The sequence below is a fragment of the Haliotis asinina genome, chromosome 16, assembly GCF_037392515.1.
Source record: "Haliotis asinina isolate JCU_RB_2024 chromosome 16, JCU_Hal_asi_v2, whole genome shotgun sequence".
Lineage (NCBI taxonomy): Eukaryota > Metazoa > Mollusca > Gastropoda > Lepetellida > Haliotidae > Haliotis > Haliotis asinina.
In genome coordinates this window covers 4199478-4227037 of record NC_090295.1, presented here as the reverse complement: position 1 = coordinate 4227037, position 27560 = coordinate 4199478, and the positions used below count along the sequence as shown (strand labels likewise).

Genomic DNA, 27560 nt, shown 5'->3' with positions numbered 1-27560 from the left:
GCATATGGTATTTAAATATAGTCCAATTAGTCGTTTATGTTGCCCCTCTGTCAAAGTAAAAACATTACGCAGGTATGAAACTGTGAATAGTTGATAGTTCCACACCTCGCTGCTACGGCCCAACCAAATCACTTACAATCTGACGCCGGAAGTTTGGAGGTCTATGGTTGGCCAATATAAACGTCGGGCGGCGCGTGCAACTGCCTTAGCTCCATCGCCGGCGTTGTCGCACCAGAAGAATCTCAGCCTCAGGATCAGTAGCTTATATAGCCAGTCAGGATGGTGCGTCGATCTAACACCGTGCATGTACTTTGCAGTGTATCCCTCATCCTCCTTGTCTTGTTACAAGGGCTGTCGTCTGCTGCACCTATTGACGACTTCACAGACGATGACGAGGAAGCCATAAAGGTAAGAAAAACTTTTAGCAACTTTTATAGTTATGTTTTTTCATATTTATGGCTTTGAAGCAGTCTTTATAGCCCTTTTAATACTTGTTGCGGGACTAACGATATTACAGTGAGGTAAAACTTTACCGGCTGCCGTGAAATGTGTGGAATGCTTCAACGAATGATTCCGTCTTTTACTCCATGACAACGTTGTGTATTCAACTTTAACTAAATTTTGTTAACATTTTCTTAGTTTTGCATCTTAGTTCAATCAAGTTATGATAAGGGAAAAACCAACATCGTTTATGTAAAGTTAATGATTTGTGTCAGGTTAGCTCAATCAAACATTGTCTACATTGTTTTGGCTACAGGTTGGTCGGTCAGCACATTTGACAGTGACGAAAACCCTCTACTTGAAATATTTTAGTGAGGTTAAGACGTATTTCTTAAAACAACATTAAAGCTAGGTTATAAGAACAAGGTGAAACTAATGGATGTAAATTATAATATTAGCTTCTGTGTAAATTACAGAGATGCATAAATACTACGAAATGCGTCATTATAGTAATAGGAGTACAGACGGATTTTCGCATAGATAAAATGCTGGCATTAATTTCATAATTTGCAGTCCTACAATCACAGTTCCATATATGGTTAAGTCCATCCCCCTCTTCCCCCCCCCCCCCCCACACACACACACACACACTCTCTATCTAGTTCTCCACTTCTAGCAATAACATATAGCATTAACCTATAGTCTAGGATTTAGCAATAATTAATCTGATGTTAAAGGCATTAGACTGGAAAATAGGTATATTGCTGGACCATGGCTGTATCTACAAGTAGAGGTTGAAAGTTGGATAGGAAGATAGACACATAACCTCATCAGATGCAGCGAAATTTAAGGTCATAAAACAAATCGTTTTCTGTCTAGTATATAAATATATATATTATCTAGCCACGCAGTCCGACAGCACATCTTGATCTTTATCATTGATCGGAAAAGTCTGGTTATCTGAGTGTTTCCGACTGCCGCACCAATACTGCCATTGGTGTCTTTTGTCTGTCTGTTAGCTTTTGTCTTTCATAATCGACATGTCATTTCAAGTAGACAACTTCTTCATGGAATTAGGAATAATTTGAGAATGTTTGCGTCTCTCTGTAAATGCTCAGCAGAACACCATACATACATCAAGAAAATATTAATGATATTCCATAAAGAGGTAAAAAGGAACTTTGAGAACTTCCGAATTATCAGCCGCGCTTGGATATCAACGGTTCCGAAGATCCTGGATTCTCGGCACAAACTTGACCAATATGGAACATGTTTTTTTCTGACATGGATGGCTTAGTCATATTGTATCGTCTGTATCTCTCAGCTGCTCCTAAAACTGGGATAATAATTTCTGAAAGACCAGATATTCCAGATCGTAGAACGAAATACGAGAATGTGTATCCAATTTAAGATGAAAGTCTGATATTTTAGTCTCAGTGCAGTCATGAACATACGTAACACGATACTTGGTGATATAGATTAGTGCACTTGTAAAATCTAAAATTTCAATGAAATGTATTAGTCATGAACACGTGCTATCCAGTGAACCCCAGGTGTATTGGTGGCTGTTGAGAGATGAAAGTCATTTCTTGGATATCAGGGAACTACCCGCCAGTGTTTAGTCTCACACCGCTATAAGAAACATAAATCCCACTACCTGTCTGAAATATGTCTCACCCTTCTGTAGATGAGACGTACGACACTACTTGCCAGAATTATGTCTCAATTTCCTGTAGATGAGACGGACGTCACTACCTGCCAGAATTATGTCTCACCCTTCTGTAGATGAGACGGACCACACTACCTGCCACACATATGTCGCACTATCCTATAGATGTGACGGACGACATCATCTTTCAGAAGTATGTCTCATTCTCCAATAGATGAGACGGACAACCCTACCTGCTACACATATGTCCCACTATCCTACAGATGAGACGGACGACCCTACCTGCTACACATATGTATCACTATCCTATAGATGTGACGGACGACACTTCCTGCCAGAATTATATGTCTCACTCTCCTATAGGTAAGACGGACGACACTACCTGTCCTAGGTTTACCTCATCTTGATGGAACTGAGAATTAAGACACTATCGCCAAACGATTCATCTCACACAAGTTCCCTGTCAGATTGATAATCTGGTTAGACGCTCTTAATTTTCCACGAAAACAATCTGTGACATTAAAAAGATGCGTTGCTGCAGGTTACCCGGGCCATCTGACACTTTATAACCCATGACATTTCAGATCTTCCTGAATCTATGTTGACCAGTCTATATTATGAGCAGCTATTAACTGACTTGATTCAACCAAACATATAAGCGTGTTCCACTGTTACCCGCCCTGGGCATGAACCCATGTTGCCAAACACGGAATCTGTCAGTGTCAACTACCAGCTCACTTATCGTAAAAGTAGCAATTAAAAGCCATTTGAACAATGGTCACTACTTGAAGACCCGTCTCTGCTGGATGTACAGAAATACATCTTTGACTAAATCAACACACCCTGACTCATTAAATGATCTCTTTTAATGTCGAGTCGATTGATTAGAGCGTGATGGAACAATTAATGGTGGCCGACCTTAGATATACACCCGGGCGTCATCTTTCTGTGTATGCTCTGCTCTCTTGGTCCAGGCGTACATTACTCGAGGTAAATAGCAAATTCCAAAATATCCAAAGAGATTTTGAAAGGTATTGAAGATTTAAGATTGTATATTTTTAACTGCCGTCTTTCCTTGGTCCCAGTTTAGTCAGCTCACGTGACAGCCACTCAGCGTCATGATGTATGACTGTACAGAAGAGTTTAATTGACCCCTAGGGACGGCAAAAACAGAACATCGTGGCAGAGATTGCCACGTAGTTGTAGTTTCTTGGCAGCGTGGAATGAGAAGAAACCGCGATTCGGCTTTCGGTGTGGGATGTGCATTTAAACTGCTCGATGGCTACGTTTGAACAACCTGTGTACACACCTTTAAGTGGCTTATCACTTAATGAAACGCCCACTGAAACTGCTTTTGGTGGTGTATGAGACCATTCTGGTTCATATTGTAACGATATATCTGTGACAATGGGATTGCATGTATCACGGAGTATATCTGCTGGCAAAGTGATCATCCGATTGCGCACTTCGAGCAGGATGGCTTGCCTGGAAAAGGCGCGTTATAAATGTATCATTATTATACATATACCTCGTCATATACACTGTGTAATAATACTCTGTCATACCCATACCTCGTCATACAGTGCGTCGTACATGCTGTCGTACATGCACCTTATCATACACAGTGTCATACATAATCTGCCATAAATACACCTTGCCATGCACACAGTGTTGTACATATTCTGTCATACACCCACCTCGTCATGCACAGTGCATCGTGCATACTCCGTTATACATAGTGCTCCTGAACATAGCGCGCTGGTCACAATCAGCTGAAGTTAAAAACTTTGTTGCTGACAGTCCTTGGATGGGTGACCGTGTTTGGCAGCTTGACTCCAGAGAGTTTCCAGGACGTCACTAACACAGTAATGCACGCGTCACGTATATGGTCTTAACATGGGCAAGTGAGTTTGTTATTAATTGCCTCTGTTCAACCAGCAGAATATGGGTACCCGATGAAATAAGTCGTGTGATTAATAACCGTCTACAGGCAGCTTGTCTGGGGTGGTAATAATAATCAGATTGTGCGCTTTCGGCAGGACATCTAGCCTGGGAAAGGTGTGTCATAAATGTTCTCAATATTATACATACACCGAATCCCGTCACACCGTGTTGTGCATACACTTTGTCATACAATGTGTACGCTCTCTGTCATGCCAGGCAGAATGCATGTCATACACACTCTGCATACTTTCTGTCACACGTGCGCTCGGCATACATTCCACTTCATACAGTCATACAGAGACTCTGTCACACAATCAATCCTAAATACACTGTCATAAACCCTGTGTCATACACATACGCCGTCACACCCACACACCCACACACCCACACCCATATATATATATATATATATATATATATATATATATATAGAGAGAGAGAGAGAGAGAGAGAGAGAGAGAGAAAGAGAGAGAGTGACACCAGCCGTATATACTAGTGTACTAGTGTACTTCCATCAACAAAAGACGCTCCTTTCAATATTATTTATCATATGCGGTGGGACGGTTGGGTAGTCTAGTGGTTGAAGCGTTTGCTCTTAGCGGCGAAGTACCGGGTTCAATTCTTCACATTGGTAAACTGACGTGGAACAGGTCTTCAGCAATTAATGCTTGCCATAACGGGCGACTATGCTTGTAGGAAGAGGCGACTAAAGTGATTGGATGGTCAGGCTCCCTGACTTAGTTGACATATCTCATCGGTTCCCATTTGCGCAGATCGATGCTCATGCTGTTGATCACTGGATTGTCTGGTCCAGACTCGATTATTTAGTAGGCCACTACTAAACAGCTGGAATGTTGCTAAGTGCGGCGTAAAACTAAAGTAACTCACGCACCTGGGTTCAATGTGCGAAGCCCAACTCTTATTGTCCCCCGCCGTGATACTGATGGAACATTGCTAAAATTAACGAAAGAACATACTCACTAATCAGGGGAAGATGTATCTAATTCACTATTATTCCAGTTCAAACGTTCTAATGTGTTTACCTCCACTAAAACATGAAGCAAAGTAAATTGTTACAAACTATTTCCTCGGATCACGTCAACCTGATAAAGCACTACCACTCCCCATGTTTAATTGCACAGTAGCAGCTAAATAGAGGGACTCTGTTACAATCACGTATTACCGGTGCTATTCATTACCAAACACTTCCTGGTTTAGTATCCACCTTATGGAGGTAATTTGAACACAGATCACTTTGTTGACTCTAGCCGCGATGATCACGTAGTTACCAATTTCACGTCGTTAGTGTTGCTACCAGAGCTTGCAACTACAAAATACGAGAGGAAAAGTCTTCACAGGTGATACTGACTCATCCACTGACGACATACTACACCTGAACGTACTATTCCAGCTACACATTCGTCATTCCTGTCTTAAGATGTCCGTAAGTGCTAAATTACCGGATTTATTGCTGTCGGTTTTCCCGAATGAAAACATTGATTCTAAAGATATGTCGTTATTCATCCAGTCCTCATGTTCCTTTTCTTGCTCTGATTCACGGAACGATACTTATTTGAGAATGATTGGTGAAAATCTACCAGTTGGTCTGTCATGCCATGCCAGTCGCTAGTTGTACTGTTATATACTATAGTGAGTAAGTTTAGTTTTACGCCAGCTTTAGCAATATTCCAGTAATGCACCAGGGAACAACAGAAATGGGCTTCACACAATGTGCCCATGGAATAGAACCCGGGTATTCAGTGTGGTAAGCGAAGGCCTTAATCACTAGACCACCCCACCACCCCATATATAACCAATGGTGGCGAATAATCTTCTATTTTTTATAGGTAAATATTATATAGGGGGTCAATAATCTTCTACTTGCATTGTTATAATATTACAATAATAATACTCGAGTATGTTATATATTATATATATATATACATATTATATATTATATTATACATGGGGCGAATAATCTTCTAGTTGTATTGTTATATATCATATATGGTGGCGAATAATGAGTGAGTGAGTTTAGCTCAGCAATGTTCCAGTTATATGGCGGCGGTCTGTAAATAATCGAGTCTGGACCAAACAATCCAGTGATCAACAGCATGAGCATCGATCTGTGCACCTGGGAACCGATGACATGTGCCAAAAAAGTCAATGAGTCTGACCACTCGGTCCCGTTAGTCGCCTCATACAACAAGCACAGTCACGTTTTATGGTAAGCATGGGTTGCTGAAGGCCTGTTCTACCCTGGACCTTCACGGGTCTTGTGGCGAATAATCTTCTAGTTGTGTTTTTATAAATCATGTATGGTGGCAAATTATTTTCGAGCTGTATTGTTACACACTGCATATGATGGCTAACAAACCTGTAGTCATATTGCTATATATCATATATGGTGGCGAATAATATTCTGGACGTATTGTTGTATATTATAGATGGTGGCGAATAATCGTCTCGTAGTACCTTTCTATGTGATAATGGGCCAAATAATCTTCTATATATAATATGATCGTCTAGTTGTATTGTTATATATGTATATGTAATTATGATATATGTATACATTGTCATGTGTTGCATGATTAAATGCTAAATACTGATGCATACCACATAAGGTTTAACTGTTGGTTGTACTGACAGGCATTACCGTATAAGATGTACTGGTGTATACAGGGGTTGTTATAAAGGAAGCGTGTACTGATATATATGGCAGTCGGGATAAACTGCAATAGCACATTCAGCAATGGCGACTATGGTGGTTGTAGTTTAACGCCGCACTCAGAAATGTTCCAGATATATGACGGTAGAAATGACAGGTATAATCTGATGGTTTTATGTTTGTTTTTGCTTGAGCAGTGTGTGTGTGTGTGTGTGCGTGCGTGCGTGCGTGCGTTCGTGGCGTTTTTATATGGTGTGTATTTTGTGCGTGTGAATGTGTGCATTTGTGTGTGGGAGAGGGATTAACAGCTAGTAGATTATAAACGATGCTTGATACCAAGGCACGCTCGTCTCTACCATTTTTTGAATGAAGAAATTTCCGATATGACAGGATTATGCGAGAAATTACCTTGGGTGAAAGTGATCATTAAAATTGTGTCAGCTTTACAACGGAGGCTCAGATATCATGTTTCAGACTGATCGCGGATTGACTGCATCTGTTTCACGACACCATTTGTGCCGGCTACGTCTACTGCGCCTATTGCGACTCCGCAGCAGCGCTTCTCGAATGCCGCATTCAGGTGAACTGAGAAGTAATTTCGAGGGTGTGACAGCACTTAACCGAAATAAACTGATACTGATAGATAAAGCTTTTTGGGATGTGGAAAGTATTATCTTTCCAGATTCAATTGTACCTATTGTATACATTTCAACATTGGACGTAATGACTGAATTGGTGTCGATTCTTGGCAAGTTTTTGATAGCGTTTTACATAGTTTTGCTGTTTCCTTAGCAGGAGACATGTGCATGATGCACAGGTAACGCAATACCCAAGTTACAGGGAAAAACTTATTTAATTGTTATAAAGGTTACATGATCACAAAAGCGATATATGATATATCTTCATTTACTATTCAACGCTATCCAACTTTTCAATCTCCGGGTCCGGATCAGAATCAGTCAGATTCGGTCTTCAGCAACCCATGCATGCCGCAAGGACGACTAACGGGATCGGGTGGTTAGAAATTATTCCTATCGTTGTATCCAAGTTATGAAGGTCCATACTAATGAAATCAACCACTAGATTGTTTGATTCAGATCACCGGCAAAAAACCCCCCAAAACAAAAAAGAACAAACAAACCAAAATAGCAAACAAAAGAGCCTCTTCCCTTCCAAAGACCTTAGGAAAAGAGAGAAAACGGCAAAATTAAACAGTGTGTTTTCTACAGTATAGATCTCCAACAATAGCATTGTTTCTATGTCGATGTTTAAATGCCGCATTTCACGAATACTGTTAAAGCCGGAAAAGTAAAAGTAAACTGGTATTTTGTTTCTGATTTATCTCAGATATTCCCTGTACAACGACAAATGTTATTCAAATTATCTAAATTTGTTGTGTGTAAATTTTATTCTCGCCTTAATGTCTGGTCATTATGGAAATATTTTCCAGATTTTACTGAGTTGGGTACAAGTTGCAAGTGAAATTCGCAATGTTAAAAATACCGAACAATTATGAATTTATTGAAAAGACTCTATTGTGTTGTTTTATAAATTACTTTCAGTCAGTAACTTAATAACATGAATATATTTCAGATAATAATACAAATTTAAACAAGAAACACTGAAATAATTTAACTTTATTTTTCTATTTATGGTCAGACGGCGGAAGTGTATTACCGTTGGTGTCGATCAATAGCAGAGTAATGCTCCAGTTAGGCGTTTAAATATTAGATTATTTGCGAGAACCCGCTAATGCTTTCTGGACGTGCCAAATGACTGTCGCTGAGCTGGTGTACCATCAGTCATTAGCGTTCATTACCGTACAGCGGGACAGATCCTGGTTTGCGACACTTGTGTTCCTTAAATGTTGTTTAACGCCACACTCAAACATAATCCCAGCGATGTTGATAATCTAAACCCCACACCCTCTCATGCTAAATTAATGAAGAGTGTATTTGTAATGGCGATTTTTAAAATGAAATATTTGCAACCAATGGTGTTGTTATAAGTGGAAATGAGACTTTTCCAACCAAACATGCTGATCCGTCGTGTATGCTTATGTTAGACGTAACTCAGATGTTCAAGCATGGGTCTAAATGAAACAAATTAGTCAGTTTTGTTGACTTTTTTGTACTTCTAGAACAGGTGTAAATGGATATGAGACAACCATTAACCGATATCTAAGCATTTGTAGATCTGACTTTACCCAAAAGTAATCGGTTGTTAGTTTCCGTGTTTAGATTTTGTCATGTCAAGCAGAAATTCTGCAGAACTTTCTGTTTGTCTAGTTTTTCTATGTTAATTGTTATATTACTAGTTTAGAAGATGGGTGGATACATGCAAACCTCTTGAAAATATTTTAGTGCTTGTAAGCAGTTGTCTTGTCCATCTTCAATTTGTTCTTGTTTAAGATACTTCAGGAAGTTAGTCGAAACTGAATAGCGTTAGTGTTTGTTGAGAAGGGGAGGCTGTGTGCTTGTGTGACAGATATATAGATAGATAGATAGATAGATAGATTTAATTACGTAGATTGATATATTTAATTACTTAGATTGATAGATTTAATTACTTCATGATAAGATTCAATACATAATAATTACTCAACCTTTTCACCCCCTATTTAGCTATTTCACCGAATACATTTGAGCATAACTTTATGCACCCCTAAGTATTCAATTAATTTGAAACCTATTCACGAGTGTCATCATAGCATAAAAGCTATTGAACCTCCCTACGTCATTTGCATCGAAATCAAATGCAGGTTATAACGGCGACAGTCATGAGAAATACACAATGAGTGACACTGCTGCAATTTCCGTGTTCGGATTTTGTCACGTCGAGCAGAAATTCTGCAGAACTTTCAGTTTATCTATAATACTCGTTCGGAGGAATAAAGTTGTTGAATCATGGAATACGCGATTTGATCATTTTTGAGCAATACTAGTTCAATATGTATGCTGGATCGCGCCGCTGGTGTCGTTTATAGGGTTAGGGTTAGGGTTATGGGGGTGTTGTTTATTGGGAATTTACACTGGGAATGTTTATTAGGGTCTGTTTATAGGGTGTTGTTTATTGGGGATGTGCACTGGAGAGGTGTTGTTTATTGGAGATGTACACTTGAGGGGTGTTGTTTATTGGGGATGTACACTTGAGGGGTCTTGTTTATTGGGGATGTAGATTGGAGGGGCCCTGTTTATTGGGGATGTACACTTGAGGGATGTTGTTTATTGGGGATGTACACTGGAGGGGTGTTGTTTATTGGGGATGTACACTTGAGGGGTGTTGTTTATTGGGGATGTACACTGGAGGGGTGTTGTTTATTGGGGATGTACACTGGAGGGGTGTTGTTTATTGGGGATGTATACAGGGCGTTGATAAATGGAGGATATAAACCATGAGTTGTTTATATGGGTTCCTGTATTTCTTTATGGCGTATTTAACTGGGTTATACACTCTTGTAATTTACTGAGGTCTCTTGAAATGAAACCGATTCATCGATGAAAGCGATCCAAACTCTCATACACAGAAATGACAACGACCCTTCAGCGTGAAGAAACACGAAGGGATGTTTTCAAGGAAATAACTGATTTCTGGATTTTTAAAATAAAACCATGGAGCTCATTCGCTGACATTTATTAACATCAACATTTTCCATTATACTGTTCCCATTTTTTGGATCTGAGTAGGTTCTGTTGGTGTCGCCTTGGAAGAGAATGTGTGCTATATTATATCTGGCATCGACATCACGAATATGCAGCTGTATAACATCAGACATTAGACATCAGCTAGATACAGCTCAGCATCTCATCAGACATTAGACATCAGCTAGATACAGCTCAGCATCTCATCAGACATTAGACATCAGCTAGATACAGCTCAGCATCTCATCAGACATTAGACATCAGCTAGATACAGCTCAGCATCACATCAAACATTAGACATCAGCTAGATACAGCTCAGCATCACATCAGACATTAGACATCAGCTAGATACAGCCCAGCATCACATCACATATTAGCGTCTATACAACCGAGCCACTGTCGATATGACTGCCTCCCCCTACCCACAGCTATGTGGACTATTTAAGCAAAGACAGGAAATCATTCCTCCGTGCCAGGAACAACAGTAATATAAAATATTTCCATATAAATAACACTAATTTCCTCTCGATGTTTTATTGTGATAGGAGAGCGATAGGGGATATATTCACAGCGCCATGGCCCTCTCCTTTCGTACCGGTCTGTGAACTCGACGAGTTCCCATTATACATCTTTGTTTTGTTCACACACAAGACCCTCCCGTAGCATTACAGCACTGTTTATCCATTTCCAAACCACATTCAATTCAAAATAATGATGGGGCACCATTACCTTCTTACCATGACAAAGATATGCAAATTTTAAAATTGCAGTTTTGAAAATGGTGGATTATTTTAAAAAGCCTATCAATATCGTATATCAGATCGAAAAAAGGGGATGTTCCTTCTTTTCATTTAAGACGTGCCTTGGCGAAAGCACAAACCATATTTGCTGCGATTTAATATTCAGCCGGACTATTCAAGATACATAGGCTTCGGCGTCAGATGCAGCTCAACGTCTGAGACGTGATTTTAGCTGGTATGAAGAGTTCACAGAGCCAAGGTAACCCCACAGAAACAGTTACAGAATAAAGGGTTTGAACAACCATACCTCTCAGCGAGACTTTTGGTATAGACAATTGCTATACACTAGTGGATTCGGATATCACACAAAACCTCTGAATATTGGCATGTTCCCGTCTGAATTGTTTTGTCCTGTCTCTTCACCGGTTCAGAAAGGTGTCGTCTGTAGATGTTGACATGTGCGATCATTATGGTCTGCATATGACAGGAACGGCCCATAAGAGACATATGTAGCTGCGTAGAAGATGGGGCTGCATGTTAACGTCTTATGAAATATTTCATTGCTTGTAAAGAGTTGTTTTGTTCATGAAGATTTTTTCCTGTTAAAATACAACCGTTAGTTAGTCGAAACTGACGTGTTAGTTAGTGTTAGTGTTAGTTTGTGTGTGTGTTAGTGTGTGTGTAAGGTGAGGTGAGGTTGAGTGATAGATAGGTAGATAGACAGACAGACAGACAGACAGACAGACAGACAGACAGACAGACAGATAGATAGATAGATAGATAGATAGATAGATAGATAGATAAATAGAAGCAGTCTATGACGGACTCTGTCATCAACAAACACAATGAGTTTCACTCCTGCAGACGTAGATGATTAAAACAGAACACAATCACTATTATTATCCTTGGCAACATAAACATTACAATTTTAATCAAACTTTCTAGACAGATGTTAATATTCTAAATTGTAAATTCGAACATCACACAGTCGACAACAAACCAAATGAGACCAGGTTCCTTTTGACATTACGGCTGATGAATATGGTCATAACGTCGGCATCGATGACGGCATGAATACATTCTTAGGCCTCAGGACAGGTAAGGTGATAGGTGTGCATTTCATTGCTGCAAAATACTCTCGTTAATTTGTTTTACCTTAAAATTAAATCTTCAAAGAGTTTCTCATATTGACGAGTCTCGGTGAGGAAGAATTCTAATACCTTGTTGATCATAGGAACCGTTACATACAAAAGTCTAGTTGTGACGTGTTCAGTGCTGTTGATCTTATGAAGTCTTGGTCGCCAACTGTTTTTAGTATCCTTTGATCTTGATATTGTTGAAAATTGAAATAACACTTCACATTCTGAAACAGGCATTTAGTTACTAATCTCCAGTAGCTGGAGGCTTCCTACCTATCTAACAGGTGATCAGGGGATTATTCCCATCAAGCTTGTTGAAAATAGGAAGGCGATTTGGGACACGCAAAATCCACAAAAGATATGTTTTTCCTTCTCAGATTTGCACAGCTCACGGTTAACCAGAAGGTAAATGTAACAGCAGTACCCGTCGTATCTGATGATGAAGGAAAATGTGTCTTCATCCTCTTGGGCGACGTCCACTTCACAATGCTTCTTACTCTTGGTGGCGACCACGTTACTATACATTTTACTCTTGGTGGCGTCCACGTTACAATGTTTCTTACACTTGGTGGCGTCAAAGTTACGATACATCTTACACTTGGTGGCGTCCACGTTATAATATTTCTTAATCTCGGTGGCGTCCACGTTATAATATTTCTTATTCTTGGTGGCGTTCAAGTTACGATACTTCTTACTCTTGGTGGCTCCCACGTTATAAAATTTCTTATTCTTTGTGGCGTCAACGTTACAATATTTCTTACTCTTGGTGGCATCCACTTTACGGTATTTCTTACGCTTTGTGGCGTCCACTTTACGATGCTTCTTACGCTTTGTGGCGTCCACTTTACGATGCTTCTTACTCCAGGGTGGTGTGAAACTATGGCCGCTGTATTTCTTTGCTAAATATCTCAGTGTCTCCATGAATTTGTACAGATTTGGGCTATATCCCCGGGATGACTGTGCTACGGTTGATCCACGGCTGACTGATCTATTCCTGTGTTCCGTGATAATGTCATATTTGTCGTTAATGGTGTTTGGACATCCTGTTTCTGAGTGAATTTCCAGTGAAAGGAAGTTCACTGGTCTTAATCACGAAGTTGTATCCGGCCAAAACAAAGAGCAGAACCTTCTTAGAATTGGGACAAAAATGTACACCAACCTAGTCATTTGTAACAAGTGGAACACTGTTTCTTGTCTCCAATCCCTTTCATTGCCCCAACCATGGTCAATAATCTAATATTTCATTCACTTATTGGTATATGTTTATGGTTTTCAATCCGTAGCCGTTAGGAGTGTAGGATAATGAAATGTCGAAATTAAGCAGCGGTTGAGGGACACCAGAAATGTACACATATGGGGAACTGACCCCAGGTCGTCTGCATGACAAACGGACCCTTTAAACACTAGGCTATTGGCCACCCTCCCGCCCCACTAGAGAGAAAACATTACTTTTTGACGCAACAGTTAATTCTACAAAATACGAATGATTCATATTTGCCCAGTTCAGGAACATCAGTGCATTATGCGAGACTCGAGTGTGGATGTTAGGAGCCAGATATAGAACTTGTCGATGATCTTGCCGTCCCAATGACGACTTTTACGTGATCGTTTGCAGTTGCCAAACAGTGAACCCGGTATGGTCCGTGTCCTTCTGGAGAAATTTAATTGGAGCTAGTTTGGTTGTTCAGAAATGCCTGTCTGCCTAGTTGGGGCAACCACCAAATAAGCTGAAAGCATTCGTTAGCCAGATTTTCCACAAACGCAGGTCGCTTGCCCCCAACCGTTCAGTTCCGTACATAACTGAGTTTGATTCTTCCAACACTGGTTGTCTCCCTTAGCTTCAAATCGTCCAGGAAGAGAACAAAGCGAGAATCGTACGCGGGCCACTGTCGGCAGCGAAGGGGCGGAAGTGCGTAATTATTTGCAGAGATCGTGTGATATTTTGTTAAGTTGTATTCCATTCTTTCAACACATGGAGGAAAAAAAGGATAAAAGTGAACAATCGCGATAGATTCACTGAAAGAATCAGGCTTTTTTAAGCAATTAGTTCGAGCAGTATTTAACCTTTCATTATGTTGCCACGCACCGTGTGTAATGACAACCCACTAACTTCCGGTGCGGGGTCTGAAACGAGGCTGATGGACTCCCTCGGAAGACAAATTGATTCTGTTTGTCAGGGAGAACGTTGATCAGTCATCTGGCCCGTGGAGTGCGGATAACAAGTACAATCCAAAAGAGTAGCTTGTAAAAACTAAAATCGATTAAGTTGTGAAAGATAACGAGTGACTGTTCACGAAGCGAGGGACAGCGTCACTGCAAACTGTTGCATGTCTTTATAATTCGTGCACTCCGTGAAACACACGTGCATCTCACAGGCCCTCCTATCTTATATCTGAGCACTAAGGTGACCGTAACACCTATATCTTAACTTAGACTTAAAGGGCACATTCAACCAAAAGAAAATAATAGAAATTAAAACACAGAACTTTGTCACTTAATCATGATATATATATGTAATGAATTGCTCATTAAGATGAAAACAAATAAACAAATTATAAGTGTATAATCGCAAATCAAAAGTGCAGTATTTTGTACTTGGGTTTACCTCCTTCAACGAGGGGGGCAGAGCCGGTGGGTGCGCACTCAAGTGTAACGAAGCCTTTTCATTGGTCACTGATTCATTTGCCGATACGCTTAGCTGGCTCTTTCTTTATGGCTTACAAAGCTCGAAAGGTGTTAATATCAAATTGCGTGTGGTCAATGATTGAAGTTTTGCATTGTGTATTGTCATTAGCCCACAAACAGGCTAATTTCTAATTATATCAATGCATAGAGAAGAAGGACATATGGTGAAGAAGACTGTTCAGCTCGGACATTCAGTTTGGGTTCAGCAGGTTTCTCTTCTTGAAGGAAAAGGGTCTGTCTACTCTGTAGGTCGAAGTTCGAAGTCTATCGTCAGACGTAATTATTTTTAAACAGTTGGTTGGTGGTCGTTGACAAGCATCCAATTATTTTACCTTTTCTTGTAGGTTTGTGATCGAACAACCATATTAAACACTGCATTTGATTAATCCGTTTAATGGAACGGGGGGTGCCTCAACGTTGTTCTGAAATTTGTTCAATTTCCAGCTAAAATGCCAAAATTCAAGGCGAAAGTTTTAAAGCGTATTTCGCTATGATTGATTGTGAACGTTTGAGACGGTCCCTTAGCATCATACTAGTATCATATTCACTTGTTGATTACATCTGGTATGACACCCAGTCCCAAGGGACGTAATACTCGTTTACTGGAACACTGGAACACATCTTAGACGTCTTGTATTGGTGAGCTGCTGCTGGGCGAAGTGAACGGATTAACACATAGAAGTCCCCGTTTAGAAACACCTCTCTCATTCACACAGCAACCTGGACTTAATATCTATTATTTCTATGAAATATATAACAATTTTCTTTTAATAATATATCCGAGAATGGACAAATATTAAATTTTGATTCATTTAAAATTCATTTTCTCAGATACGTGTGTAATATCACACAGGGAAACCGTTTCATGTAGATTAACGCTTTGTAATGGCAACGTTGTCAACGTCGTGAAATAGCCATTTGCAAGTGTCGGGCTGGGCCGTTGGGAATATTGTGACCTAGAATTAATACCTTGGCTATGAAATGTTATGAAATTGTGAGGAAATTACGGGGAGAACCACACTGAATGTGTCAGCAAGAATGGTTAATTTGAATAATTGCTACTTACTCTCTTCTCTCTGACGGAACGATGTGACGGTGTTGATGCTAAACCGCTAGTCGTAAACTTTGATGCATTTCTCCTAGCACGCTTAAACGACACGAATCCGTTTTTTTATAAAAAAGTCTGTAAGTGATATGTCATCTAAGGGAAATAAATGGATGGGAGGCTTTCAGTCTCCTCTTTCCTCTCAATGCAGGCCATTCTCTACACTTTTCACGACGATACTGTTTTCAGGCCTCGTGGAAAAGCTTACCGAAATGTAGCACAATTACTTTTTCCTTCTCGGTGTCGAGAGAATTTGAACAAAGATATGATGTTTTTTATCTACACAAAGAACTTCATTAAGAAATCCAGTATTTTTGCAAAAACTAGTTTTCAACACGACCATAAAAATTCTCGTGATGACCACGATGGAAAAAAAACATACGTTTTTTTTTCTGACCCGTATAATGCTTTGACTCAAGATGATTGGATTTTATGATGATAAATGCTCATTTAAAAACAACACTGATTTCCATACAAGTATGGCCCTGGAATGGTCACTTTTGAATTTATTGGTGAATGTGGTTATTCAAAATGGCATTTTGCGCGTCTTACACAACTGACGGCCAATACCGAGTCTAACCTCCATGTGACTGTATGACAGCCAGGGCTCTCCTCCTCATACCCCCTGTCAGCCTCCTGATCCTCTGAAGGGGAAGTCTACGCCATTCGCCATGTAAAGCAGCTTCCAACTGGGACTGGTTCTGTACAGGAGAATCTTTTTGTTGCACACGATGACCAACCATGTCCAGATACTCTCCAAAGGGTTAAGATCAGTGCTCATTCAGTCGTGAGACATTTTATTGCACAAAACTCCATTCAAGAGGTGAATGCTCATAGCGTTAACAGTCAAAGCAGGCATATTATTACCCCGGATAACCCATGCTGCCTGGTAGGCGCAAGAAGGGTATAGTCACATTACTATATCCCACTGGGTACCCATTTCCTGCTAGGTGAACAGATTTTGAACAGACTCACTTGCCCAATGTGAGAGCACACGTATCACATGTGCTTCCTTGTGAGGCAAGGCTGAAGTCCTAGAAACTCTCAGGGGTCAAGCTTTCAAACACGGCCACCCATCCAAGGGCTGTCTGAGCTCAACGTTGCTTAAATAACACAGAAATATGGTGGGAATCCTACAATGGACTTTGCAGATACTTTAAACAGTTATGGGGGTTGGATGTGTCGCTTGAATTTGCCAACACTTATCTTGTAACATGGACAATGGGTCCTTATCTATTATTATTCATATTCATAACCATCATTACTAGAGTTTGAAATTTCACATGAAAATTGATTTTTGAAAATTGAAAATTGATTGAGGCCAACAGATGTTACTGCAGAAGATATAAGTTTAGATTTTTACAATAACGGTACAGTGCATCAATGACGGAAGCAAGTTTGAGATTCTACATTTTGAAATATATTTGAGCGAGTTTTTGCCGCACTCAGCAATATTTCAGATATATGTCAGCGGTCTGTAAATAATCAAGTCTGGACAAGACCATCTAGTGATCAACAGCATGAGCATCGATCTGTGCAATTGGGAACCGATGACATGTGCCAACCAAGTCAGCGAGCTTGGCCACTCGATCCCGTGAAATATGTTGGATGGATGTTATGAATGGTAACGAAGAGTGAGTGAGTGAATGAGTGAGTACAGGTTAAGGCCCTTCAGCAACTTACTATCACGATAGCAGGGAAACACGTCAGTAATTGGTTTTACCCATTCAGGTTTGGCGTGCGAACGCTTTCGCCACGAGACTGCCCCACCGCCACTACGCAACGAACGCGTGAGTTCAGGCTTCCTCCGCTTTTAGCAACACTCCAGCCATGCGCTTTCTACGTTGTATCCATGTTCAGTATCGAACCCGTGTCTTTGGAGTGACGAGCCAACGCTCTAACCATTATGCTACTATACTATGCAGTTAGTGCACAATACTCGTATGATACTGTAGTATGATACTGTAGTGCAATGAACCCAGATTTAGTGGTTTAATGAATGGAAGTTGTTCAGCGTGGTCAAAATATAGTACTTTTGTTACCCTGCCTGGAGCGGAACTTTAGAAAGATCAAACAAGTACTGGTTCACTCGAGATCACATTGGGATATCCAAGTTTAACTGGCATGATTCCCACCCAGGGGACTAGTCGCTAGAACAGTTTTAGACCCAAAAGCCACACATGCACATACACCCCCCCTCCACACGACCCCCCCCCCCCCCCCCCCACACACACACACACATACATGTGGCCCACATACAGTCGCTAAGAACGACAAAAGATAAATGAATCATGAAAACAGAATCGACGTTCCTTGAAAGCAGATACACATGAACCCAGAAGGAAAATGACAAAACGGATCCGTTTACTCGTAGACGTCATTTGCCCGCCTTTTTGGTTAGAATATAGGTTTGCACGTGCCATTCGAGCAGAGGCACGACATGCCTCCAGGCCCTGTTGGCGAGGAAACTGGACCTTATTTGCAAGTTAATTATGGACACATAAATGCGTACGTCGTAATTTGTGAGTTTACCTTTTTAAGAAACACAACCTTTAAAAGGAATGTTTTCTTCACGAGCCTATTATGTTAATATATCAAGAAATAAGGACGTGTTCATAAATCCTGTTTCATGGCTTTGCTGTCAGGGAATAAATAAAAGGATATCTCACATACAGAGAACATAGTTCATATGGACGTGGATATAGAATATCGGTATACTAGTTAAGACATTTCACAGACGAAATGTTCTGTTAACATCAACGTTAATATTTCATTCTTTGTCAGCATCATCAGCGTTGTGGGGACATTCAGCTACGCAACAGCTTAGTCAATTTAGGTCAATTTACGCGGCGATAACTGGAAAAGTAGTCCCCAGATAACGCCCCAAAACACTGTTCCCACTAAACTCTCGTTGTACCGACATTTTCTGTAGGCGGTTAAAATAAACCCCTATTGTAACAGCTTATTTTTTTACTCTAACGGTGTTTTTTGTTGGCCGTTAAAGTAAACCTTTTTGCAGTGGCCTCTTCCGTGGATTGTTAACGTGCACATTTGGTTTTGTGGCCTTTCGGTTGGGCGTTAACGGAAATATGTTTTTGCCTCCTTTCATAAACTATTAAACTATATAGTAGATAGAATGCCCCATTTTAAAAAGCTGTTAAAATGAACCTATGTTGTAAATGCTTCTTTCGTCAGCTATTAAAACAGACTGTTCTTGCCTCGTTTTTCTTAGGGGTTTTAAAACAGATCCTAAAAGATCTGTAAAGAACTATTCCGGAAGCTGTTAAGATAGAAACTAGTTGTCATGAATTCTTCTGTAAGTTGTTAAAATTACAATAGATCCTAGTTGAAACGACCGCTCTGTAAGCTGCGAAAATAAACCCAAGTTGTAACGAACTGCTCTGGGAGCAGTTAAATAGACCCTAGTTGAAACGACCTCTGTAAGCTGCTAGAACATATACTACTTGTCACGAACTCTTCTGTAAGCTATTAATACAGATCGTAGTTGTAACGCCGTCTGTTTCGTCTACAGAGGTCGATGATGCTGTCCAGGTTGATGGCGGTCACCAACAGACTCAACTTCAACAGACCGCTGCTTGGAGGCGCCGGACTTCCTGATCTCGCACCCCCTGCACCTTTCGCCAACAACGAGGAAAAAAGATTCAGAGCACCTTTACAAGGCCGATCAGGTAAAAATATGTTAGTCACGTTCATCCGAATCTTTGACATCCTTTGCAACATGGCCGTGAGTGTACATATGGAGATTCGTTACGGAGATAGTATATCTTTGTCCGTATAGGAATCCTTAACTACGTGTTGGACAAGTGACAGTGTGGCAGGAAGACTGTACACGAATGTCTTTCTTGTTAATGTAAAGGATATTATTGCTTATATTTAGTCTTTTCGTAGAAAAACATTTTACATCCGTTAGTTTTTAGCATGTGGTGGTATCGTGAAAGGGATTTGTGACGATTCGTCAAGATGATAGAACTGTGTTTGTAGCGATATCGGACGAGCGTGGTGTAACTGTGACTATCTGTCAGGAAGATAGCATCTCTGCGTCTGAAGTGATATCGGGCGAGGGTGCTGAACGTGTGACCGTTCGTCAGCAAGACAGTATCTCAGTCGACTAGCGATGGGTAATATCAACACTGTCCCCTCAGACGCTGCGATCTGAAATGAACTGAGAGTGATCTCCCCAGGGCGTTTTCTACATCTGATAAAAAATGGAACAGCAGTCATCAAGAAACCCAAGCCCACGATACAGGAGATGTGTTTGTGTGGTTTATGCACACGTGGATTCGGAAATGTCCAGTGTGTTCATCACGCGAGTCGTTTGATGCAGACAGAGAACAGGATATTGGCCAATGTTTCTTTTGTCAAGCCCGTACAGGTTAATTATGGAAGTGAGACAAAGTGGAAAAGCACAAAAAGCAAAAAATTGCATCTACCAGGCAATAGCATTTTAACATCATAGCGAACAAAGTAATAACCCGTTAACATCAGAGCAACAAACAAATAACACAGCAACACATAATTCTTTAGCATACATTTGTAAAGTTGTGGTGCATGTTAATATACATTAGAAGATATGTGGCGTCATTGAGCCAGTTATTAGGGTGAACAAGGACGGGAAGATATGTTCGATCTGCCAACAAATATATACCAAATCTGTAGGACCAATCTCCAAATCAGTAAGTGAGTGAAATCACACGAAATGAAATGTCAGTATGATATTCTCCCAAAAGTAGTGTAAAAGAAATGGACTTCACCTATTCTTCACGTTGGGAATCGAATTTGTACACACAGCTTTTTCAGATTCGTCAAGTATTTTTATCTAACAATAACTTGATTACTTTTAGACCGCTTTATCAATGAGCGGTCGCAGATCTCGTGTTCTGAATATGGCACTCTGAGTGATTCAGTTTATAGTTTTAAGCCGCGTTTGGCAATATCCCAGCACCAGGGACACCAGTAATGGGCTTCGCGCATTGTACCCGTTTGGAGAATTGAACTCGGCTCTTGGGCGTGACGAGCTAACGCTGTAACTACTAGGCTTTTGCACCACCTAGGTCATAATGCCAATGTCCCCAACCAAACGTAATCTTATCTACTCCTGGCAAGACAGACTGGTCTAGCAGGTATATTAAAGCAATCCAATTCCAATGTAATCTTTGACGGAGTGTGATTCATCTCTTTACAAGGTGAACGCGTCGGTTGTTCTAAGTCGTTATCGACGATGGCAAAAAAACACTGATTACTGTTCATAACACCCTGCCATCAACAACATTTTCTCCCTTTGTTCACGACGGAGTGGTTTGGACAAATGAAATTGTCGGTTTCGTAGTTTCAAAGTACCTCTTTAAGGTGGCATCCTGACAATACTCTGGCGTCGCGATGGTTGTAACCAAATCGGCCTCAGCTCAACCCGGGGACTGAACCGGTTTCGTGGTGAATTCCCGAGATAAAGGTATTAAATCAACCATACAAATACAGTTTCATTTATCCCCAGTGGGTCACCGGGACTTTAAGTGTTAACAAACACAGCTTCGAAAAAGTTGCGTCAAACGCTGTTGAGAAAGTGGGAACCACGTCCAAACTCCATTAATCACGCCTTCTGACGAGACCTGGACTCGAGCCACAAATAGTTCAATAATATTTTCCTACTCACTAATCCAGAATGCTTAGTACTGAGAACGAACCAAGTATCGTATTTTTATGTGGTGTTATAAAAGGTTGTTGAATCGTGCTGTTGAAAGGTAATACATTGTACGGGAACATTCAGCGATAAAAGACAATTACAGCTCGGAGAAGGGTCACGTGACTATCGGGATGATCAGACGATACGATCGAGGTGGGTGGGTTAATAACACGCATTATTGCTAGTTGACAGGTTAATATCATGCCACGTCATATCTACCGCCGTTTGAACGTGTCAAGGCACGATACCATCATCATCTATGCAAGTCCGTGAATATTTATAACGTGACATGGGCTTTAAGCGTTCGCATGCCCTCTAAACTGAGTGTTATTTTGGCCATTATTAAGTCGTTAGATTTGTTGTTCCAAATCTAGTGTCGCTGAAACACAATTCTGGGCTCAGATGCTAAGATGGAGACAATAAAGAGCTACTTGGACGTCGTTAAACGTCACGAACGACGTTATAACGGCAACGCTATTTGTCGGCGTATTATCATGTCAAATGCCCCAAGTCTTCCATTAACTACCCGACGGAGTGCCGTTAAACAGACCGAGAGTTTCTGCAAATGATACCGTTTTGAAAAGTAGCCCCACAGTTTCCGTAATTGAAATAGAGGGAATTTGTCCTTGACATGACAATGTTCTAAACCAACGTAGGGTGAGCAGAGGACAGCGTGACTTTGTCTTAGAAACACGTCATCACTGATGATCTTAGCATGACATTAAACAAACAGTTTTTCTCAACAAATCGGAAATATTTTTTGAGTTTGGTGAACATTGGTGTGGAAACAATTGACTGTATAATGTTACTTGGTTATGCTATTAACGCCTCATAACGCCGCCTGTTCATTGTATTGTCGTAGTGTTAGCATTGCTCTCCATCTGTAATCTATCGGTTGTTTAATCGTTTAGGTCTCACCGACCCATATATCATCACGTGATCATTTCGGATAGAATCTGACGCCAAGTTGTGGAACCGTGGTATGCACTGTTCTAGTGCCACTGTGTACATACTGCAATGGCTGATCTTATGACGACGCTGTTTTAGGATGACTTCGTCATGGCCGAGAGATTCTGAGATAGAGATAGATCACTAAAAGACTAAAACCTTTGAGCGCAACACTAGCTGATCTGGGAATCGTATATGAAACTTTTGGGACAGTCTTAAGCTTCTAAGGGTTCTAAGTGTGTCGAGGCCAATGTTGACATAATTATAGTCAGAAACAGGAGTGATGATAGTGATGACGAATACAATTAGATGATGATGATGAAGAAGAAGAGGAAGGAGATGATGATGATGATGATGATGATGATGATGATTTAAATAATAGTAGCAAAAGTAACTATGGATAGCTATCAGTACAGGAAGTAGTAGAAGACAAACTGTTATGAACGATTACGAAGGTCATCAAGAGCCATGTCTTGATGTTGTTGACAACTCCTGGTTTCAGTGACCCCTGGAATCATGGGAATATTGGCTTGTTATCCATCAAAGACACCTCATCCTCTCCAGGACATACAACAGTGGCGAGAAACGTGCTCAATGAAACCAGAGAACTTGTAAAATGTGTTTCTTTCATAATCCGTCCAAAATGTCTATAGATGGCCGCGAACTACCGAATCCAAATGTTCCACCTAGAATTTCATGTCATTCAAAACAAAAACCCGAGTCTATCACAGCCTGACTGAGCCATTACTGTATTCAGTGTAGAGCGAGACCAGCCGCCATTTTGGGTGTTTTTCCTTGGGCATTATATGTGACGTTGCTTGAGGCCGTGGTTGTGCCGGAGTAGAAAACAAAGCCCACGTGGACGTCACGCGCTGCTTGCGGGCGTCGGGTATTAGCTTCATTGTGGGGTGATTGTTTGCGGTGGGGCACCGAGAGGTTTGATCTTGCACCATCTCCCGGGAGGATGACCTCCCCTGGCCCGATGCCTCCTCATACTTGCGTCATTAGACACACATGATACACTCTCACAACGTCTCACGCCAAGTCTCGCGAGACCCCGAGGCTTCCCGCGGTGTAATTAGGCCTCTCAGTGTATTAACCCGGAGTTATCTGCCCCTTTTCCTTAGCGGTTGAACTTTTGGAGCGTGCTTTCTTACAAAAGCTGTCGTTCATCAATCTCTACATTCCATAACAAGACCACCTTTGTTTAATTCGGTTAGCGGTTGTCACGAGTCCACATGGAACACAACATCGGCTGACACGATTTCAGATTCAATGGAATTAAAGATCGGAATATCTCGAAAAAACGACAACAAAGAAACATCATGTGAATTTTGCGAAAGCGCGTTGTCGCACTTATTTGTCGTTGTCTAAACTTGTCATGTGTGGAAGAACACTTGCTAACAATATTACTTCATTTGTCGATTGTGAATTAGGTTATTTGAAGGCATCTTGACTAACTTCCCATGTGCTAAAGACCGTCATTGAAAATAAAATGAATCTTCTGACAAACTTCAAAGCACTGTTTTATAGGGCAAACGTCACTTGGAGAAATTATTTTGCTTTCAGACCTTTGGGAGCTATTTCCTTCATTTCTTAAAAAAAGTACTGTATTTACATCAAACACAATTTGAAAGCAAAGTTTCAATGAGAGAATTTAATCCACGCGTGCGTCTAATCCAGCCTAACTTAACAGCTTGACACATATTAATGGTAGAACTTGTTATCTTTGACGATTTTTGTACCATTGCACGGATAAAATTCATTGTTGAATTGAAGTGACATTGTCTTCCGCTGAACGTTTCTTGGTGCAGAAACTTGAGCAACTATAAACACACCAGGAACCGAGAGGACTATAGCAGCTGCAACAGTTTCTCTAACACACGCGCCCCCTGAAAGACTTTGCATGGATCCAGTTAACCAATCCTGGCTAGGTATTCGTCTTCACCTTGTTCAGCAACCAAGGCCTGCTTTGAAAGGAGACAAACGGGATACTGCTGACTGGTTCGCTGGATTTGTTGATGCATGATTGTGTATCCAAATGAATTGATGCTCATTATGCCAATCACTGGATTGTCTGTCTCCATATAGTTGAATTATTGTTGCGAGTGGCATTAAATAGCAAACAAAACCACAGTAGCGACAAAATAACAGAAATGAGCGCCTGTACATCCATACCTGGCCAGTAAGGCGACAAGCGAGATCGGGTGGTCAGACGCGCTGACTAGGTTGACACATGAGACCGGTTCTCATTTATGCAGGTCGATGTTTATATTGTCGATCACTGGATTGTCTGGTTCAAACTCCATTATTCATAGACCCGCTGTCGAGAAGCATCACTATGCCCGGATTTCAATTTATTTGCGACTCGCCCTGTTGACCGAGGACTGTGTTTTCTTGTACTGATAGAGTGTGGTGTCGGTACACAATACATGTATTTGTTTTGTCGCAGTTTGATAACCACTTGACAAACAAGCGCCCTGACAGATTTTTCAGATGTTATGGCTGAGATATTGCTGAGAGTAGCGTTTAAAAAAAAGAAAAAAAAGAGAACACCAGTCTGGAAGTAGTACTAGTAACAGCAGCAGTAGCAGCAGCAACATCAACAGTCGCAGTAGCAGTGGTAGTAGTACTTATTGTTGTATTAGTTGTAGTTGTAGTACTGATAGCCGTGGTAGCAGTACTAGTCGTGGCAGTAGCAGTAGCAGTCGTATTAGTAGTTGTAGATTTTGTAATGTAGGTTGCTGTAGCAATGGGTGCGGCAACCCTATGCCGTTACTGCTGGTGGTTGATATTTGTGGGCACACCTGATGTCAAATACAATAATGTCGTGATCTGAATCAATTAACCCCCTTGTACCTTCCTAATTAACCGCCATTAACAAACAAAAGACCGCGAGAGTTGACTGTGAAGACACGGAAGCCGACAGTTACACCTTTCCGGCAACTCGTTTGCGCCAAACAAGGACCAAAATATTTCTCAGACTATTTCCGTCGAATAACCGCATACGGCACATGTCATCACGTGATATGAAAAGCTTGGCGTGACACTGCGAAACTTCCGGCGGGACATGTAAGCGGAAGTGGACATGTGGAGGCTATGGGGGAATTAGTTACGCTCCCGCGCGAGGTGATGAACAAGCGAGCTAAACGGGAACAAGCATGCACGTGCTTCAGTAACTTTATGTTCACTCTGATTGCCAGACACCGACAGCGCCACCTGACGGCTGAAGGGATAACTACAGTCTAACCCCACATTATTTCAACATTTCCTATTGCTTCTCAGAAAGGCCAGATCAATTGAATTCTTGCTGCCCTTTTCAAGGAGCAAATATAATGACAGGATTAGAAGACACAGCAACCAGTCGAGCAAAGAATGCAGTGAAATCGTTGTGCCAAGTTTACAATAAAGAAAAGGCTACTTTGGCATCTTACTGCAGTGAAAATAGTATGACTGATTGAATGTGATTGGTGCGTGGTCACGATATTGCAGGGAAATCGATCAAGTCGAACATGTGTGCACCGTAAAACCTTGTGTACAAACATATGTTAAAGAGCATGACTATTGTGAAGACTGTTTATGTGAACAAGCCATCTTGTTTCATAGCTCCATTTATTTGAAATGTTTTATTGATTTTATTCTAATAACAAGACTATTAAGTTAGACGGGCTCTTGCAAGTCGACTTAGTCTTTCCGGAACCAATGAAGTACACAACGATTGACTGAACGACTTCAGCAATGCGATGGCTTGTCGTGGAATTTCTGAACAATATGTGGGAAGATAGGATGCCCCAGTACCAATGTTATACTTGATAAGGCTTCTTTGATGTTCACTGACAGTGAATACAACAGAAGTTTGAAGTAATCATTAAAGAAGCACATGTGTGTATGCTATACGGGCATGCATTGTGTGGAAATGAGATCTAATCAATTTTCTTAAGCAACATATGCTGAAAAGTCTACATTTATCAAACACTGATGATGTAAGTTGTCAACGATAACATCAGCGTATCCTGTCCCATATCTTGGCATTCGTCACAAACACATGCAAAGGCTAGTTAATTGTTCGTCAAAACAAATAAAAATGCCAATAAAATAAGAAAAACTGATGAAAAATTTAGAAATAGGAAATTGCAGTCACGGTATTTAATGTAAATAAAAAATATAATAGAAAATCAATTGTGCCAGCAATCTGCTGCTCCTCATGTCTACAGTACAAAGTGTTGAAATATTTACTAAGACACTGAATATCGAAACTCTTATCAACTTTTGTCAAGAATAGTACAACGCTCTATGCAAGTTAGAAGTACTTCTCGACTTTTACTCAAAGGTTATTACATGTGAACACCAAATGCTGACGTTGGATAAATAACATCATTCCTTTATTTGGTTTAGTGAAACATTCTAAATAAGCAATCCTCAATTCTAACGTTGGACTTTGTTGCAGGTGGCATGTCACTCTGTCTCTGGAAGGTCTGCCCCGCCGCTCCGTGGCTCGTATCAAAGAAAAGCGTCGGAAAATGAGCATCACGTGACCAGCTGGAGACATCGTCGTGCACCCACGTCACACTGACGTCACAATGACGTGGCACATCATCCCTCAATCACGGTACAGAATGGCTGACTGGAGAATTTGGACTACAGCTTAGCATCAGGAAAATACTGTCTGTTGTTTCGGCTGATGTTTTGGAACTATATAAGATACTATTTTCCTATCCTGTCTCAAGACTTTGAGCGAGATCATCTCTCGCCCTTATGGCCTTATAAATAAATCTCTGATTCCATTTTTTCCTTCCTGGTCTCAACATGCGTGCGTGCGTGCGTGTATGCGTGAGCGGCTATTTGGCTAGAGAGAAATAAAGTGTGATACATATTTTAA

The 27560-nt window shown here is 40.8% G+C and overlaps 1 protein-coding gene across 1 annotated transcript; it reads left to right on the top strand.

Annotated features, from left to right (window-relative positions):
- On the top strand, positions 1-27560 carry LOC137268121 (uncharacterized). Its single transcript, XM_067802646.1, has 3 exons — positions 1-408; positions 19565-19721; positions 27129-27560. Exons 1-3 carry the CDS (start codon positions 280-282, stop codon positions 27203-27205), a joined length of 363 nt encoding a protein of 120 aa, XP_067658747.1. The 5' UTR covers positions 1-279; the 3' UTR covers positions 27206-27560.